The sequence below is a fragment of the Abramis brama genome (genome assembly GCF_963993115.1).
Source record: "Abramis brama genome assembly, chromosome: 5".
Lineage (NCBI taxonomy): Eukaryota > Metazoa > Chordata > Actinopteri > Cypriniformes > Leuciscidae > Abramis > Abramis brama.
The window spans coordinates 17891200-17910972 of record NC_139967.1 but is presented as its reverse complement, the minus strand read 5'-3'; the positions used below and the strand labels follow the sequence as shown (position 1 = coordinate 17910972).

At 35.6% G+C, this 19773-nt stretch overlaps 1 protein-coding gene across 1 annotated transcript in view; it reads right to left on the bottom strand.

Moving 5' to 3' along the window:
* The window catches only part of ubash3ba (ubiquitin associated and SH3 domain containing Ba), a 27857-nt gene extending 8138 nt beyond the window's left edge, over positions 1-19719 (bottom strand). The window contains exons 1-3 of the mRNA XM_084115510.1: positions 19449-19719; positions 1472-1525; positions 485-716 (exon numbers count right to left, since the gene is read on the bottom strand). Coding sequence (XP_083971636.1) covers positions 485-716; positions 1472-1525; positions 19449-19576 — 414 coding nt within the window. The 5' untranslated portion in view covers positions 19577-19719. The remainder of the gene's footprint in view (positions 1-484; positions 717-1471; positions 1526-19448) is intronic.
* Positions 19720-19773: the final 54 nt, after the last annotated feature.

Sequence of the window (19773 nt, the reverse complement as noted above, 5' to 3'; positions counted from 1 at the left end):
GATGATTTCTGAAGGATGATGTCACTGAAGAATGGAGTGATGGCTGCTGACATTTTAAAATATATTATAGATAGAAAACAGTTATTTATATTGTAATAATATTTCACAATATTACTCTTTTTCTGTATTTTTGATCAAATAAATGCAGCCTTGATGAGCATAAAAGACTTCTGTAAAAAAACAAAACAAAAAAAACATGGTGGGGAAGATTACCAATAAACAATGACTTGAATTTGGGTCTGTCACACAAACCTGTTGTATCACTTCAAAGTGTAGTCTGAATATTGGACCACTTTAAATGGTACTTTTTATAATAATTTTCTTTTCTTTTTTTCACAAAATATCTTGAAATATGAAAAAATAATGGTCTGGAATGTGATGTAACTCTCTATTATGTAATTTTAAAACATTATTTTATAGTTTCTAAGTTTAATGTGACAAAAAAGAAAACCACTGCTAAACATGCATTTAAAAAGAGGTATTAAGTAAAAGACTCATATGGTTGGAAATGTTGATGAAGTTCTCTGACCATGAAGAACTGACAGAGGGTTATGTGAGGGAAGATGTTGTGGGCTTTGTTCTTTCCACATATGATGCGACTCTGCTGCCAGAAGTTGGAGAGCTGGTTGAGGAGGGGACCGCTGGGTTTCAGGTACAGCACATACTCCCTGGGTAAAGGATCGTCCAGGAACGGGTCATCCACATGGGAAAACAACCTGTAGAATACAGACATTCATGCCATGTTGGATATACTTTGCAAAGACATTATGAATAAGTGAGCAGTAATTTCACTTTTTGATTGAGATGGAAAGTAAGGACATGACTGGCTTAATTTCATTTTTAAAGATAGAACATATCAACGGTCAAATATTTCTGACTCCCTGCCAGCAGAGGGCAGCAGTGAACCATTATAGTGCATTGAAGTGCACATGAAGCTGGGTTCATACATGTGAACATCTGATAGTGTAATGTTTCTTTTCAGTGTGTGTGTGTGTGTGTGTGTGTGTGTGTGTGTGTGGACATGTTTTTCTACACCGGTGGGGACTTAAACCTGAATGCACACAGACTCATGGGGACTCGTGTCACCGTGGGGACCTAAATTGAGGTCCCCATGGGTACAAAAGCTTATAAATCATACAGAATTAGTTTTTTTGAAAATGTAAAAATGCAGAATGTCTCCTGTGATGGGTAGGTTTAGGGATAGGGGCAGTGTAAGGGGATAGAATATACAGTTTGTACAGTATAAAAACCATTACGTCTATGGAGAGTCCTCACAAAGATAGTGCACCAGACATGTGTGTGTGTGTGTGTGTGTGTGTGTGTGTGTGTCTGGGTGCATGTTAAAATGCAACATATTATAATTTCAAAGCTCAAAGATTGCCTGTGGATCAGAACGGTTCAACTGACATGAACGACTGTCAAATCCGACATGGGTCACGGACGATGCATGCGTGTGGGTGTGAACACTCACCAATCACAGGCTGCTTGTACATTTCTGCCCCCAGTCGAAACCAGAGCTTTTAGCCTGTAACAGAAAGGACAGAGCCAGAGAGAGAGAGAGAGAGAGAGAGAGAGAGAGCTCAATTGCTGTACTGGTCACAAAATCAATGGCCTTCTTTCCGGAGGATGTTTATCAGTACATTAGCGCTGTCGGAGTTCTCTCAGAGATCTAAATTTGATATTACGGAGATCTTCCTCTATTGTTCCTATCTATGTATCTGAAACATATATCACACATTAAATCAAACACAGGCTAAACAAACTCCATAATAATTCTCTAGTCTAGACCACCCCCTGTCCCTCAGAACAACACTGGGAAAGATGGATAATCATTTGTTTACTGGCATTTATGAATATCAAGGAGGTTTACTTATCCGGATTAGTTTAAAGAGGGACATGTGAGTCAAAGCCACCTCAAACACATTCATTGAAAAAAAAACAAAAAAAACCCACCTCAAACACATTCATTGAGGCACAAAAGTCTACTCACAAAATGTAAGATTCTGCACTATTTCTAGGTCACCAATAAAATAAGCAAATGTGTTGCATTTATCATGTGACTATCTTTATGCAAAATGTCCAATATGAGCACTGTGGTTTTAGACCCCACCACACTACATACACTTTGCTCTTACTGGTATATAGTACATAAAAAATAAGGCCATACCATTCAGTCCCACACACTATAATATATAAAAAGATTTATAAAGCAATATTTAATATGCAGTTCCATAGATTAGTTCATTCTGATTGGTCAAATTTTTTTTGCATAAAGAAGACCACAAAACTGTACAGGATGTACTAATGTTTCTTGTGGTCTCTTTCTTCTCACATAATAGAAGTAATTTACTTTTTTTCTTTCTTATTCATTTATTTAATAATTAGTCAGAGGGTTTCTTACCGACACCAATGAATGGTATATGTTCTTAAAAAGGTTCTGAGTAAAGAGCAACCCCCTGAATTTATCAATTCATTGAACATCTCACAAATGCTCACTAAGTCTGACTCATTTAGCTATAGCATCTTGCTTTATAAAGATCATAGTGGAAATTGATATCACTTGGTCTGTGGTTTGAAGAACTGTGATAAAAAAGAAAATGTGTGCTATCTCTCTCAGTTCATAAAACACTCGCCATAGCCTCCTCTTCTCTCTAGTTCTCGCTTTTTATCATACAGAACTAAAAGGTGTAATTAAAAGCAATCTGACACCAATGGTACAATAATTTAGGGTCACAGACCCACACGTTCACAGTTAGTGGAAGTACATTACTTGGTAGGGATAATTGCACATAATCTTCTCATGTGTAGGATGATATTATTTCCTCTGCTCGCATTTATACTGTAAAACGACATATAATCCAATCTAAGGTCACGCTAAACTCACTATGTCATTTCCTCATGTGTCAGCTGACATCTCAAAGGCTTTTTTCCAGAGCCGATTAAATTATGTTCTAAATTTAATTAGTGTCTTTTTATAAAAGCTCTAAAAATCACACACTCTGACTAACTCTCAGGGGAAATGGGGTGTTGTGCACCGTGGATAGGTTTGAAACCTCACAGTAAAACTGAAAATGCTGCTTCAGGTTTGAAGAAAGCAGAAAAAAACACACCAAAATGACTACAAGACAACATAAAGGGACATTCTGCTGGTCAACAAAGAGCAATCAGTGAAAATACCAGTACTCTGAGATACATTTAATCTCCTCCTACCATAGACATTTAATTTCCACCAACTCAGGAGGATGGATCACAAAAAGTTGTTCAGTAACAGATTAATGAAACAATACGAATGAACCACAGCAACATTTCACTACAAGTGTACGTGCTTCCCTTACACCTCGCGAGAAAAAACGACAAGACACCAGAACAGAGTCGCACGTCAGAGGCGAGGGAAATTATGCAGATTATGCACATTTTTCAAAGTACAGGAAGCCTCTGGTAATCGGCGCTCCACGATGCATATCTGACAATTTATCAGTGCATTATAAGCAAACAAAACTAATATTTATGTTCATTGCAGATGCACCAAGGTGATTTATAATACATCCTCTCCTATCAGCAAAAAAGTAAGAATAGAGTAAAACTAAAAAAAGTTATATTGTGATAAAATTTACAATTTAAAATAACTTTATATTTTAATATATTTTAAAATATAATTTATTCCTGAGATGAATTTTCAGCAGCCATTACTTCAGTGTCACATGATACTTCAGAAATCATTCTAATATGCTGATTTGCTCCTCGAGAAACATTTCTCATTATTACCAGTGTTAAAAACGTTGATGAAAGCTTTATTTGATTAATAGTAGTAAGAAAAAAATATTTATTTGAAATAGAAAACTTTTTTAATAATATAACTGTCATTACTGTCACATTTAAACATGTTTTACACACACACACACACACACACACACACATAAATATACTTGTTGATTTGTTTTGTTTATTTTTGTATTTATTTATTTGGGTTAGGGTTAGGGTTAGTATTTGTTATACTAGTTATATTTGAAGATTACTGTAAAAGTCAATAGTGTGTGCATTTTTGTGTGGTAATCCAGTTCGCAGCCTATATATGCATAGCGCTCAATTACTCTATATTTAGTTGACTTCCTAGAGAAAATGGTCATCATGCCAACTAACCCTCAGGGCCCAAAGCCACAATGCATGCTGGGATGGGGAAGCCCATGATGCACAGCCATATGTCTACAAATGCATAAACATGCAAGATGTATGCATTTATACACTCACAAGCTAAACACATATGAAGAAATGCAAGCATGTACTGTATGTAGTGCAAAACTATGTTCAAAGTGAGCATAAAACACACACACACACACACACACACACACACAAACGACACAATCACCATATGGCATGGTTAATGACACTGAAACATGGTGAGACACATATTCAGACTTTCATACATGCATGATCAAGTTCAGATGCCTGTGCAGTCTCGCATACACAAATTTTGTGGTGAGCTATTCTGCCATGAATGAAAATAAAACAATTTAAAAAAAAGGTTCCCAGGAACTTGCTTTACAGTTGATACAAAAGGTCTGTTGTACAAAATATGAGTACAAAGGTTGGTGTCAATATACAAGGTGTTGATTGTAGCAGTAAAATCCCCATCCAACTGCAAAAGCGCCACAAGTAAACTATCAACCATCTGGTTTGTTATTAAGTTAATATGTAAAAGAACAACAACAAACATATTCCTAAACCGCTCAAGGTTGGCCTGAAGTTTAAGACTATACTAATCACATATAAACCTGCATTAATCAAAGAGATTTACACAGGTTATTAAGAAGCATTTGAAGAAACTCCACGGTAGCACGTTCAAGACTTCATCACACCCCAACCTAACACTCCACCCACATGCTCAAACTTCCATCACATCCACAAATACACACAAAAACAAGCGATGCCACACACAAGAAACTAAAGTGAGGCCACACACATGTACCAGCTCCTATACAGACCATATGCTAAAAATGCACATTTGAAATCAGAACTGAAAATCATTGTGCATCCGGGATCACTCACACTCACGATTATCCATCAGCCTATATGTGTGTGTGTGTGTGTGTGTGTGTGTGTGTATTGTGTTACAGGCCATCTCTTCCTCCCTTCCCCTCTGGTCAGTGCTCCAGGCAGGAACTCAATGATTTATTTATAACCTGTATTTCCTGTGCAGCATTTAAGAGGGATGAAGAGGTCCAGGGAGTACATTTGACTGGGTGTGCTTTTGTGTGTGGGTGACTATTCATGTACAAAAAAAACAAAAACACAATTTTCTTTTTCTTTTTCTTTCTGCCTGTTATTAATCAGCCCTTGTAACATTTTCTTGAGAGGTGGAGTACAAATGTGTAACATATGCATAGAGAATAGTGTCTAAGCCATCACTCTTGCTGCTTTGGCCGAATCTCCAAACTCTATGGGGAAATAGTCACTTCCTGTTTACAGAGGAGTAAGTTAGCATGTATTCCCCATTCAGTACAACACAGCGCAACACCCACCCACACATTCACACACACAAACGCACATATAGAGATATAAAAGGGTGTCCTAAAAGGGTGTCCTCGGTGCAGATATAGCTCATGAAGACTCAATGATATTAATAATGAGGGGATTTCATCAGGCGACGAAGCCCGATTCAGTTCCTGCACACTTTTCACCCACAATTTTATTACACAAACCAGTTTTGTATGTGTTGCTAAGCATGTTTTTTTTGTTGAGGAACAATCCACATGTAAACAATCCACTGCAAATAAAGTCAGAAGTAGAGAAAACTCAAACACTAGGATTTGTTTGAGTATATGGGGAAAAAATGTGGTATCAACTTGATTAGAGTTAGCATTTTAAATTAAGCTGAGTATTAACATTGCATAATAGTGATAAATAACTTTCCTAGCTTGTCTAACTTGTTTCAGAGTTACTTCTATACACCAAAATATATACTCACTGAAATGTCAGAAACTTCACAGAAGAAAGCACTAATCACGTGTGACTTGAAACAGCTTTTACAATAAGATATAATCAAAAATGTGATGTAAAACTAAAACATCAATGCTTTGATCAATATCAGTGATCAAACTGAGCATGCTCAGAAGCCTCATACTAAATGGCCTAAAAACTGACTTTATTTAATTTCAAGTAATGTCAACATTTTCTACATTCGACAGTTCAAATACAGTTTGTCAAACAAAGCAGAAGTTGCATTTTTTTATTTAGTGTTTTTGGAGAACAAAAACCTATTATTCAATTGCAAATTTTCCACTGAGGAAAAACTTGCACACATCACACATACATCAGTGAGAGTCAGTTATCATTTCGATTTAAACCATGTATTGGAGTTCATAATAACCTGCTAACTGGCGAGCAACCTATTTTGGTGCTTAAACGGTGTTAATTTTGGATCTTACCATCACATCTATCTTTCTCTTCCATTCTTTTTATTGCTCCTCCATCCCATACAGAGAAAATGAGAGGAAAGAATAACAAATACAGTGTGTGATGTCTCTGATTGTTCTGCTCTCTCTCTCAGTGCACATATCCTCATGCACAATTGTTATCCTCTGACAATAAGCCCTTCTCCCTCTGTAAGTAACAGGACTGGCTGGCCGTGAAGATCTTTTCACGCTCATCTCGTGTTCTCTACCCGCATAGTTAACAGCTTATTATGTTAAAACTACAGGGAAGACACTCGCAGCTTTTGTGAGTGTGTTCTCGCTTGGTTAGGGTGCATGAGACCGGGCAGATGATGACACTATTTATCTAGATGGAGACGGGAAGGACCAGCAGGGCATTAAAGAGAGAGGGGGAAAAAAATTGAACTTATTCATGGAACAAGCAATATTAAAGAGAGCTGAACTGAAAAACTGAGAACTGAAAACAGCTTCTTATATCTGTGAATTGCTGTAAAAGCAAGCAAATACAATTCATTTAAGCCTATAAAACTGTAGTTGAACTAAACACTCTTTGAGATAAAGATTGTGTCTGCGGTGTTGAGGTGTGACCATGGGTTTGAACATGCGTGCATGACTAAAACATGATTCATTGTGACTGAACAATTAACAACAATTTCTGCCATTTAGAAATGTCACAATAGACAGAAAGAGACGTATGAAGGTCTAGATTCCAAAGGCATAATCTGAATCACACTGCTGCTATATCTTCCATTACTGCTCATCATCCGGAAACTTTGAGCTTGATTCTGTAGCGTCTCATGTTCTCAGATTCAGTGTTCAGTTTGGTTCAAATATAATCAGGAAAGGGTTTTTACCAGAAGAGATGTAATGCTAAATGCAAAGAATTGTTTTTTTTTTGTTTTTTTTAAGTTCTTGTGTGTTGTGTGAAGGAAGTGTACCAACACACTGAACATTGACAAATAGATGGCTAAATGGACTGTGGTAACGCAATGGTATTCTATGACGTACAAAGCAAATACTGTGGTACTTTCATTCAATGACATAAAATATATCAAAGTATCATGATATTCCCATTTGATACCATCACTGACTCTACCATAGAACTTACACAGTACTTTATTGTAAGGGGTACAATACAAAAACCATGCATTATACTGAAAAAGATGTAACTTTTACAGAAAAAAAATATAAAAAACATTTAAATGCTACAGTGAAAATGTGTTAATTGGTTAACTGTAAGTTACCTTAACATATACAGTGAAAAACTATAAAGAGTTTAACATTGCATTATATGTTATTTTAATGTACATTTTTTATGAATAAAAGCTATAAATTACCATATACATTAAAGGGGAAAAAGTAAAAGGATATTCTTAGAAGTCCCAGGATTATACATCACATATGATTATATTTCATTAAAATAGTTTTGTTTATTTTTATTTTTGTTATCAGTAATGCATGGTGTTTTGCATTTCCGGTTAGTTTGTTAATATTTAATGCATTATTTTATTGTCGTGTGTAACAGTGATGGTGTTTTGTCTTTGTTCTCATGTGTGCACCGTCTATGTAGATTATTGGCCATGATTTATGGACAGACCATTTGTGATGAACATATTCATCATGTGGCTTCCTATTTCACCATCTGAGAACATTTACATTTATGCATTTAGCAGCTGCTTTTGTCCAAAGCGACTTACAGAAGAATAGCAAAGCATTCATCAAAGAGCCAACAATTGTTGTACAATGCCAGGTTTATTAGACAACTAGATTAAGAATCAAGCAAGAGAAGAGAAGAAATTTTTTTTTTTTAAAGTGTGTATGTGCGTGTGTGCGAGTGTGTGTGAAGTGTGAAGCCAATAAGTGCTTGCGGAAGCGGTCTTTCTTTAGCTGCTTTTAAAAGATGTGATGTTCTTAAGAGAAAGATTCTGAAAAAAGATAACGTCTTGCATTATTTGATTACACTATTAAGGAATTTGTGTATTTAGGATGAAGACTGTAAGGCAAAGCAGGGAAACTTTGTTGACCATGATCAATTTTGAACGTAAAGCCACGTTGTTGTCTGTAAGTGTGACATATGATACAGAGAGAAGCACAGAAAGCTTTAAAAGCTACAGTACATTTTGTCCCAAACATTTTAGATTATTCATTATGATTTATTCATTTCTGCTCTATGATTTATTCAGCATTAGTTTATTCATAGCCAGAGGAGACATTAGAAAAGAAACATCAGAGAACGGTAAGAATGTAAACCCTTCTATTCATGCATTTCTAAACAAATGCCCTATCACGCCATTAGACGACACCAGTTGACTATCAGCTCCCATAGTTTCCACCAAAATACCAGTTACGGTCACATAAGAAGTCAAAAAAGAAGATAAACAACAGAAAGATTGTGAAAGCCTCTCCGTCATGGGGCATCCAAAATATATTGGTAACATTTTACAATAAGGTTCCATTTGTTAACATGAACTAACAATGAAAAATAAAGCCTCTATTAATCTCAGTTAATGCAGATTTCAACATTTACTAATACATTATTAAAATTGTATTTGTAATTATATATGATTTGATGGACTTGATAACATGAACTAACAGGTTTTTTAATTAACGTTAACAAAGGTTAATAAATCCTGTAACAAACGTATTACTCACTGTTGATATTATAGTTATTTGGTATTGCAAAGTGTTACCATAATATCTGTAGCAATTTAGTAACTGTGGTATTTTGATAGAAACTACAGTTAGCATAAATGTAAATGCCTATTTAACTTCACATTATGGAAATTCATTTTAATTGCAGAATAAATGTGAGGACAGAATTTCAAAGCAATACAGAGATGCATTTGTGTCTGTTTGTTCTCTTTCAGAACGCTCACCTGACTTCACACACAGCTCAGTGTACGCTTGGGCTCATATTTACTGACTACAAAGAAGGCTCATTTATGTATTTGCATGTGCCACTCGCTCTTGATTCAGTTTCTGTGAACTCTTGCCACGGTATTTCAGATTATGCACATATGCATGATGTACCTCACTATATCTGAAGTTTTGAGCGTGCATGTGTCTTTCCACCCCCACGTCTCTGTCTCAGCACATATGGGTTCCTTTATGTCCCAGCAGCCACGGCGCTCTCTAAAGGTCACAAACCACTTCCTGAAATGGGGCACTTCCTCTTAGCGGACAGACTTTGCACTGTGAGTTTACAATGAGTCTGCAAGCGTAGGAGTACTGTTCATAAACATGAAATTTTAATTTCAAAGACATATGTGAATTTAAAATAATGAAGTTACTTAAATTTAAATGAATTTTAAAAGCTCCATTACAGTTAAAAGGAGGTCCATTTAACTAAATCAATAACAGAGTTACTAAGTGAACTCAGTAACCCTGAAAACCTCTGTGCTCAGGGAAGAGAGCTCTGGAGCTGTGATTTCATGCGTTTTCATGCTCAGGTAAAAAGGTGAGAGACTGAGAAAAACACACAGTAGAAGACAATTTCACCAGGAAAAATACTATTTCTCAGTGGTTGTTCTTTTATAACTCATGAGACTTAATGGAGTTCTGATTCTTTTAAGCAACAATTTGTCTCAGACGTTTCTCCAAAAAAAAAAAAAAAAACTTAAGAAGTAAACAGAGAAAACAGATATATGTACACTACCATTTAATTATTTGGGGTCGATAAGATGTTTTCGAAGGAAATCTCTTATACTCACACCAAGGCTGCATTTATTTAATATTAAAATAGAAAAAATATATAATCTACTGTAAATATTTATGAATTTTCAGCAGCCATTACTCCAGTCTTCAGTGTCAAATGATTCTTCAGAAATCAATCTAATATGCTGATGTGGTGCTCAAGAAATATTTCTTAATATTATCAATGTTTGAAATCAGTGTCTGTCTCTCTGTGTGTGTGTGTGTGTGTGTGTGTCTGTCTCTCTGTGTGTGTGTGTGGGTGTGTGTGTGTGTGTTCTAGCTTAGCTGTGATGTTCCTCATTTGTAAGTTGCTTTTGAAACAAGCAAGAAGCGTATATTAAATCGTTAAATGTAAACGCAAGTCTGATACGCACAATGACTTGAGAAAAAGTTTCCATTTGCTCTTCATTTAATCTCACCTCTAGAGAGGAAATGCATAAAAGAAAGTGATTTTTCCATTCTATGGTTGAGTGCTAATTTAATTTCATTTAAAAAGTTGTGCAATTACAAACATCTTCATTCAATTTTAGAAGACATGAATACTTTGCATCAATGCTGAACAGACTTCAAGGCATTCATTCTTTTTTTTAAAGCTGAAATGAGCTAAACATTACATTATAAGACTTTTTTTTTTTTTTTGATATCCAACTGTACAATTGTTTGCAATTATTTTGTGGGACAGTAAAGGGTTGACTGGTTTTTGTAGAGCTCAAGGCAAGCCTCTAGATACTGCACTGTCATGGCCTTCCTACTTCCCATATTTCCTCTGAGAGAAGCTCATCATGTGATGACTCCACTCACACAAAGCAGAGGCTTTGTTGTCTTTAAGAGTCTTTGAGTCATAGGCTATTACTGAATATCTGAGAATGGCCAAATATTATCATGTACCCTACTATTATAAAGAAGAATAGGCAACTTTGTAGAGTGGCTGAAAAGGTTATATTCATTAGGAGCTCCAACGCAACAGAATGCTAAAATGAGACCATATACAAAATCTACACACCCTACAGGTGATGAACCAGAAAATATGACTCATGTACCAAAATGTGCACACCAACACATGGCTGAACCCAGAACACATAAACAGTTTGTCTTTCATCCTTACAAAGCATATGAGTGCATGTTTCTCACACACACACAAACAATCCAAACTCTTTAAATGTATCCAACTTTTTCCTGCGTAAACGAATTAATTAAACAGAAACTTTTTGAACGTTACTAAAAATGTAAATGAACGAACGCAGAGTTATGCTGTGCTGTTGCTGGCTGCCACAACAACAGCAATAATGTGAAGAAATTCCTGGAAAGTAAAAGAATGTCCGTATACGGCGCCGCATGCCTAGCATTTTATGCCAAAGACTGTCAAGAGAAAATGAGTATGGCTTGCAGCACTTACCGGTAAGTTAAAATACTCCCCATAAAAGGTATATGTGCGCTCTTAAATGATTTGAGGACAAACTTCATCCCGATCGGGAGCTGTATATGAACGCCCATTTGTTTTCAGTGTAGCTAACTTTGGGCAGCTTCATGTCGTATACGCACTCATTCAGCTTTCACAGGTGAGGCACTGACAATTTGACAAAAGATGGTCATTGCGACACTGTAAAGTGAGCTTTTAAAAAAACATTTTCATAGATTTAACATAAAATTATCAGCTTGTAAAATACGCTAATTTGAAACACTGGAGATTGGAAATGTAAAGCATAATTCAAGAATTGGACTCATTTGGTTCTTGAGTTCAACTCCCAGACTCAAAGTTTGGATGCAATTTTGGTCAGATTCATACGTGTTCGGAATAACAAAGGTGAGTAAACAAAGACCTCCCTGAATTTTAAACATGATTTTCTTTATCGTCAGTATCACCAATATTTAATACCACCATTTATGAAAGCCTATGCTGTGTTCTTTGAACTGAGTGTTTCCACGGTCAAGACAGACTCACACTCTCCTTTTAAAACTCATTGCATGAGTATTCTCCTCTTGCCTTTCTCTAGCGGAAAATGTGTGCAACTCCTGCATCATCGGGCGAAACTGGAAAGAGTCCCTAAGCAGCTGGGACACAGAAACATCAGTGTTTCCACCCAATGTATGAAAGCTTCCCACTCATACTGACCTTAACACACACACACACACACACACACACACACACACACACACACACACACACACACACACACACACACACACACACACACACACACACACACACACACACACACACACACACACGGAAACCTCCAAAAAAAGAGCAAAGTTTCAAAACTTGTACACATCTGGTTATAACACAGTTGAGTCGACAGACACTAAAGTGGTTTTGACCACTACAGGCGAGATACAAATCTGGATGCCGTTACACAGAAAAAATTGTATTTCTGACTTCACAGAATTTAAACTGGGTTTAAGGGGCAAAAAATACAGTGGGCTCCAAATGTTTGAGATCGCTGAAAATGTAAGCTTTTTTGAAAACAAAAAGAAAACTGTACAATGTTTTAACATTTTAACAAAGAAAAGTTATAAATAATATTTAACATATACACAAATATTAAAGGGATGGTTCACCCAAAAATGAAAATTATGTTATTTAATTATAAGATATTAAAGAATATGCATGGGTAATCAAACAGGTGATGGACTCCATTGACTTACTATACTATGTAAGTCAGTGGGGTCCATCAACTGTTTGGTTACAGACATTCTTCAAAATATCTTCTTTTGTGTTCAGCAGAAGAAAGAAATTCAACAAATGATGAACAAATGATGACAGAATTATAATTTTTGGGTGAACTATACCTTTAAGATTCTAACCAATACCTAAACTGATAATTATTTTATTGTTATGACCAATAATCTATAAATATTAAGATTCAATACTATTTTGTCAAAATAAAAAATGCTATATTTGTATATGTATATATTAGGGGTGTAACAATATATCGCAATACAAAAATGCAACAATATGTCATGGATAGTGCCAATTTGTATTGTGTATAATTCATCCAAAATAAAATTTCTGTGTGAGGTAAGAGTTTTAGTGTCAGTACTACATTAAACTACTATATATAATGTTGCATACCATTTATAATAATGCAATGGGGGAATATTTATGGGTTCTGATAATGCCAAATGTCTTATGTTAATCTAAAATAATTCTGTATATTCTGCTTCAGAATCATGAATATTTTTTATTCTGGTGTCACCATTGTCCTGTGCATTGGGTTACCAGCACCAATTTCAAGCCTATTGATCAACCCATAATGTAATACCAAATTTAGCATTTTAATCTATAGTACATTTTTGTTAACCTTTTACCATATGAGGGTATCGTTACACCTCTAGTGTATATATATATATATATATATGTGTGTGTGTGTGTGTGTGTGTGTGTGTGTGTGTGTGTGTGTGTGTGTGTGTGTGTGTGTGTGTGTGTGTGTGTGTGTGTGTGTGTGTGTGTGTGTGTAAATATTACTTCTCTAACTGCTATAAAATGGTTGATAGATAAGTAAGATATCTTATTTTGTTGATGTGGTTTAACATATTGGTGTATAATACACATGACTTAATTTCACATAAACCAGGTCACTAAGAAACTCTTGCTCAGAACAGATATTGAAACAAACAGCTAGTGCTTGCCAAACAATGCTTAACCAAAGGCCCTTAAAGTAGTTAACTTCAAAAAACATACTTGCAGTATGGCAGATTCATATTATGTAAAATACAAAATAATGTCTAAATCTCAGATTAAACATGATGGAAAAACAAAAACTAAACTTATTTAGATTAAACAAATTTAACAAATGGAATGTAACAGCCACTGAAAAAAACTTTTCTACAAAAATCTTCTAATTAAACAGCTATTTCACTTATCTCCTCACTGAAAACAGAGTCTCCTGCTTTTATCTCAATGACAATTCCATTTGGGCTACTTGTGTCCAGCAAGATTGATGGAGACTCCTGGCATGTGTAGCCATGTTTAGGCTATTACGTATCAGAACAGGGGAAGTCTCATGCAAATGTCAAATATCTGACTTTTCATTATATCCTTTAAAGACCCTTCAGTGCTGAAACTGTTGTAATAGGTTATATATTGAGCCTAACCTAAATAAGCAGTTCCTGTTGACTAATACGTGTCTGAGTTCTGTTCAGAGACAAACTCAGCAACCATTCGATCACTAGCTTAAAGGAACACTCCACCGTTTTTTGAAATAGGGCTTATTCACCTTCTTTCCTACATTTAGATAGGTGGGCAAATGCATTTTTGTCTCAGTGCATGCGTTGTTTTAGTTTGACAGGGTCGGCGCGATTTTAGCTTGGCTTAATGAATGGAATCCTTTGTTGCCAGCTAGCATGTCCTGAGTAAAAGTGATCAAAAAACAAAACAAAAAAACACCTAATTACTTCTTGTGGCCTGCGTATTCACAACGAGTACAAATAGCGATGCAGATTAACACTAGGCGATTTCCTAGGCAGATACTGACTTGGGACTATATTAGGGGGAAGCACAGGCGAAGCACTGCTGCTTAGGCGAAGCACTGCTACTTGGGCGCAGAGATATCACGCAACTCATGAAATCCCACGACTTCCGCCAACATACCGGCGTGAATAGTAGCTGGCTATTTTTCCTACAGTACATGAATGGCGATGAACATGGCGGATTTTGTGAGAGACGAAAAGGGTGACTTCTCAGACAGTCAAGATCCAGAACCATACCTCTATGAACCAGAGTTTTCAGAAGAGGAGCTGCGTGCTTTGGAAATAGAACGACAGGAGGAGGAGGTTGCGATCGCTCAACAGCCTGAGGACGTGAGGATTTCATGTGTTGCGTGATATCTCTGCGCCCAAGTAGCAGTGTTTCGCCTGTGCTTCCCCCTAATATAGTCCCAAGTCAATATCTGCCTAGGAAATCGCCTAGTGTTAATCTGCTTCGCTATTTGTACTCGTTGTGAATACGCAGGCCACAAGAAGTAATTAGGTGGGGTTTTTTTTAATTTTTTTTTATCACTTTTACTCAGGACATGCTAGCTGGCAACAAAGGATTCCATTCATTATGCTAAGCTAAGAGCCGACCCAGTCAAACTAAAACAATGCCTGCACTGAGACAAAAATGCATTTGCCCACCTATCTAAATGTAGGAAAGAAGGTGAATAAGCCCTATTTCAAAAAACGGTAGAGTGTTCCTTTAAGTACATTACCAGTGTTAATACACTAACACTTTACAATAAGGTTTCATTAGTTAACTACTTTAGTTTACATGAACTAAGAATGAACAAGAACTACAGCATGTATTAATCTTAGTTAATTTTATTTTCAACATTTACTAATACATTATGCAAATACATTGTATTTGTTAACATTAGTTAATGCACTGTGAACTAACATGAACAGCTGGATTTTTATTAACTAACATTAACAAAGATTAATAAATACTGTAACAGATGTATTGCTCATTGTAGTTAATAGGCTACACTCTATTGTAAAGTGTTACCGTTAATACTAACTGGTATTTCTCGAGTATGTGAGTTTCAATTACATGTGGGTTGACAATCAAGTATGAAAAGTGAGAGGCAGGAAAGAAAACTATAATAAGTCATGAACATCATATTCATAGTTAAATAAAATGTATTTTTATATTACAACCTAATTTTGTCCTATTCTTCAAAGATAAACCCTCACATGGTATGGCAGCTGATGTATAAAAATTTAAAAAGGACAATTACTGACATAAACATAACATGTAATGTATTGTTTTGTTTTTTTAACTGAGCTTTAAAAACTTTTTCATTGATGGTGAAATCATTTCCTAATCGCATTAAAATCTTAACAAATTTTTACTGTCAAAAACTGGATCATTAATTTGAATGTCACACCAAATGACTCTGTATTACCCCAGAGGACATGTCAAAATAAGACAATTTATTACAAACACGGTATGCAAAAACAATAATTACATTGTTCGGTCAATGCATATGTAAGGGAGAAGAACGAGTATAAATGCAGTGCTTGATTCAAGTAATATTTGTATATTGTGTTGCAAAATTACAGCTCTGTAGACCTACACATAATTTTTTTTTTTAAAAATCAAATACAAACATGTCACAATTATATCTACCCATACTGGCATATGAAAACATCAGTTCAAGCCAAATACGCTACTTTGGCAATGAATGGTTTAAATTTATTTACTTTCTCTTTCTCCACTTGAGGACATGGTCAATTGTTTCCCATGTATCCAAACACAATCTATGGTGTAATTTATTTTACCAACATAAAAACAAGACTGATCACTATCATTTAATCCATATATGGCACTAATCGCATTAAAGTTATTAAAAGCATGTTATGCCAACCACCCATATGCATACTACTTGATCTCTAACACTTAAGCAAACTTTTAAATGTTGTCAGAAGCAGACAGACTAACCATAGAAGGTTAGAAATCTAGCATACCACTACTTCCGATGTCAGCAAATGACAAATATTTGGTCAAATGTTTCAAATTCTCTTGTCAAGGCCTCAAGGACGATGACCAGCTTAATCCACCGACTGCGTACATTCATGAACAAGATCAGTGTCGTTTTCCACACAGGCACAAAGCCTTGATCTGCATCAAAGCCAAGACTGGATCAAATTCATCCACAACATTCAATAAAGACATCTTGCTCCATTCACCTTTGTTTGCTCTCCCTGGATTAAACACGAAAGGAATCATTTGGCCTGTATATCCCAATCTAGTCACAAACCGTAATAACACGCAGAGGCAAGGAGGATTCCAAACAGATTATAAAAAAAACTGCAGGATTAAGCCCAAGCGAAAAGTAAAGACACGAGTGAGCGACAGAGAGAGAACAGGATTGAGAATGTGTGTGGCTAAAAGAAGCAGAGATTAACTGTAATTTTGATGAATGAGAATCTAGCTCTTCACTGACAGCAACCTAATGCAGCCTTCATGGTTGGTTGGAGATACCTTACTCCAACCGTCCTCCTCAGAGTAGAACAATGATGGAAAGGACAGATGTTCAGATTGGGCAACTTCATCTAAATCAAGAAACTCGCTGCATCAAAAAGCAGTATGGTGTATGACGTCACTTTTTTTGTAAAGATCTGAATTGAATCTCAATCAGAATTCCTTTTTTTTTTTTATTACATTCTTACGCCAATGACATACTGAAAAAGCCCTGTCTCTGAAAGTGTTTCTTGCATTACTATTCAACGGCACTATGAATCAACATGAACATCACAGCACAACGAGTGAGGTCCAATTTCCGAAAAAAATGACTCAGTAGGAAACGTATGTATCAGTCAGAATGGTTACTGAATTCATTTGATTCATTTACACTTTTTAAAGGTTCATTCAGTAAGCGTTTAGGTGGCTCATTCTTGAGCAATTGCTCAAAGTGATATAAAAGTAAACAAAATTTTATTGTTATTATTAGTAATGATAACTCTATGAATTGCATGACAAGGCTGGTCATGTGATGCATGTAAGGGTGGCACATTTGAGGGGGCAACCCACTCCATGTACAATAAACACATACTATGTACTAGCCAAATGTTTCAAATTCTCTTGTCAAGGCCTTCCGTCCACACTGAGACAGCATTTTTTTAATGAAAACAAAGCTTTTTGAAAACGCTCTTCAAAGTGGATAAATTTGATAAATTTGGATACATTGTTTGTCTGGAAGCTAGTTAATTTGCTTTATAAAGTTTTAAATAATTAATATTTTTCTTACACAAACTCATCGTTTTGCTTCAGAAGGCCTTTATTAAACCCCCGGAGCCGCGTGAAGTTAGTTTATGATGGATGAATGCACGTTTTTGAGCTTCAATCTGTTGGTTGCAATCCACTGCCATTAAAAAACTTGTAAGAGCCAAAATATTTTTTAATCCGATTGTATTCGTCTGAGAGAAGAAAGTCATATACACCTAGGATGGCCTGAGGGTGAGTAAATCATGGGCTAATTTTCATTTGAAAGTGAACTACTAGGCTACTTTAAATGTTAATTTCAACCTTTATTAGTGCTGTCAAATCGATTAATTGCATCTAACATAAAAGTTTTTGTTACACAGACACACACATATACATATATACATACATATATACATATATATATATATATATATATATATACATATATACATACATATATACATATATATATATATACACACATACATATATATATATATATATATATACACACATATATATATATACATATATATATACATATATATATATACACACATATATATATACATATATATATATATATATATACATATATACATACATATATACATATATATATATATACACACATACATATATATATATATATATATATATATATATATATATATATATATATACACACACATTTTGTAAACCAAATTTTTTATGTTAGATGCGATTAATCGTGATTAATCGATTTGACAGCACTAATTATTATCAAAAGTTGTGTTGGCCACATTTAGTGGTTCTGAGCTAACATGAACTGACAATGAACAGCTTTATTTTTATTAACTAACGTTAACAAAGATGAATAAGTAACAAATGAATTGCTCATTTTTAGTTAATTTTAATTGGCTAAATTAATTATTGTTACGTTATTATAAAGGGCTACCAATAAATATGTTAAGTTTTGTTTGTTTAGAAATTATATAGTAAACAGTTAGTATACTTTTTTTTTTTTTTTTTAAAAAAGGTTTGTGAAAAGTAATTTAAAGTCTGTGGGGGGAAAAAGAACTGAATTACATTTATTTCGGATTATAACTGTTTTAATAACTGTTCTTTTGGGACAGGAACTGAAGAGTCATTCATGGAATCGGAAACTTTAGATTTCAAACATATAGCCTATGTTCAAGGCTATACATACATGTTCAAGCGCCAAGATGCCATGAAAAAAAGAACATTCGTCAGACAGTTATGGATGCGCTGACACAACGCCAATAGGACGGACAGCGGTGATCTGACCTCCCAGCGGTGCCAACCTCACCCGCTCGAGGAACATGTCCCGTCTGGGCAGATGCAGCCCAGACCACGTATGACGAGTTTCAAAGTGAACTGCTTAATGAGGCAACAGGAAAACAACTTTAGAACCGATCGAGCCTATTTCCCACTTCGTCATATTAATCAATAACACAACCAGACCGACGCCATTACAAATGCAACTTGCACTACAAATTGTATATATCTACCATGTTTCTGTATTTCCTAAGGTATTTTGTAGCGCTCTTATTGCATGTGTTTGCGTTCTTAACGTTTACAGCTGTGATTGCAGCTGCGTGGTGCTCGAGATCTGGGAGAGATGCAACTCTGGTACTTACGCCCTGGTTTTTGGGAAGCCCATTGACAGCAATACATCCAGACTATTTCCATGTTTGACAGTTCCTGGCCGGTTCTGCCGCTGCATCCGTGGAGCGACTTTGGCATATAGGTCTTCTTTTGCTGCCATGGTTCAGCTTTCCATTTGGTTTCAGAACAGCGAATTGCTTACTTTTGATGCGTCCAAATGGACGGACACGACACACATTTAAAACATCGAATCAAGCGCTACAGTATCTTCAGTAAAGGCTTCATCAAAAACGCTCCATTATACCCCACAGTCGGGCAGACAGAAGTCTTGGCGGACGCGCTACAATGTTTCTAAAC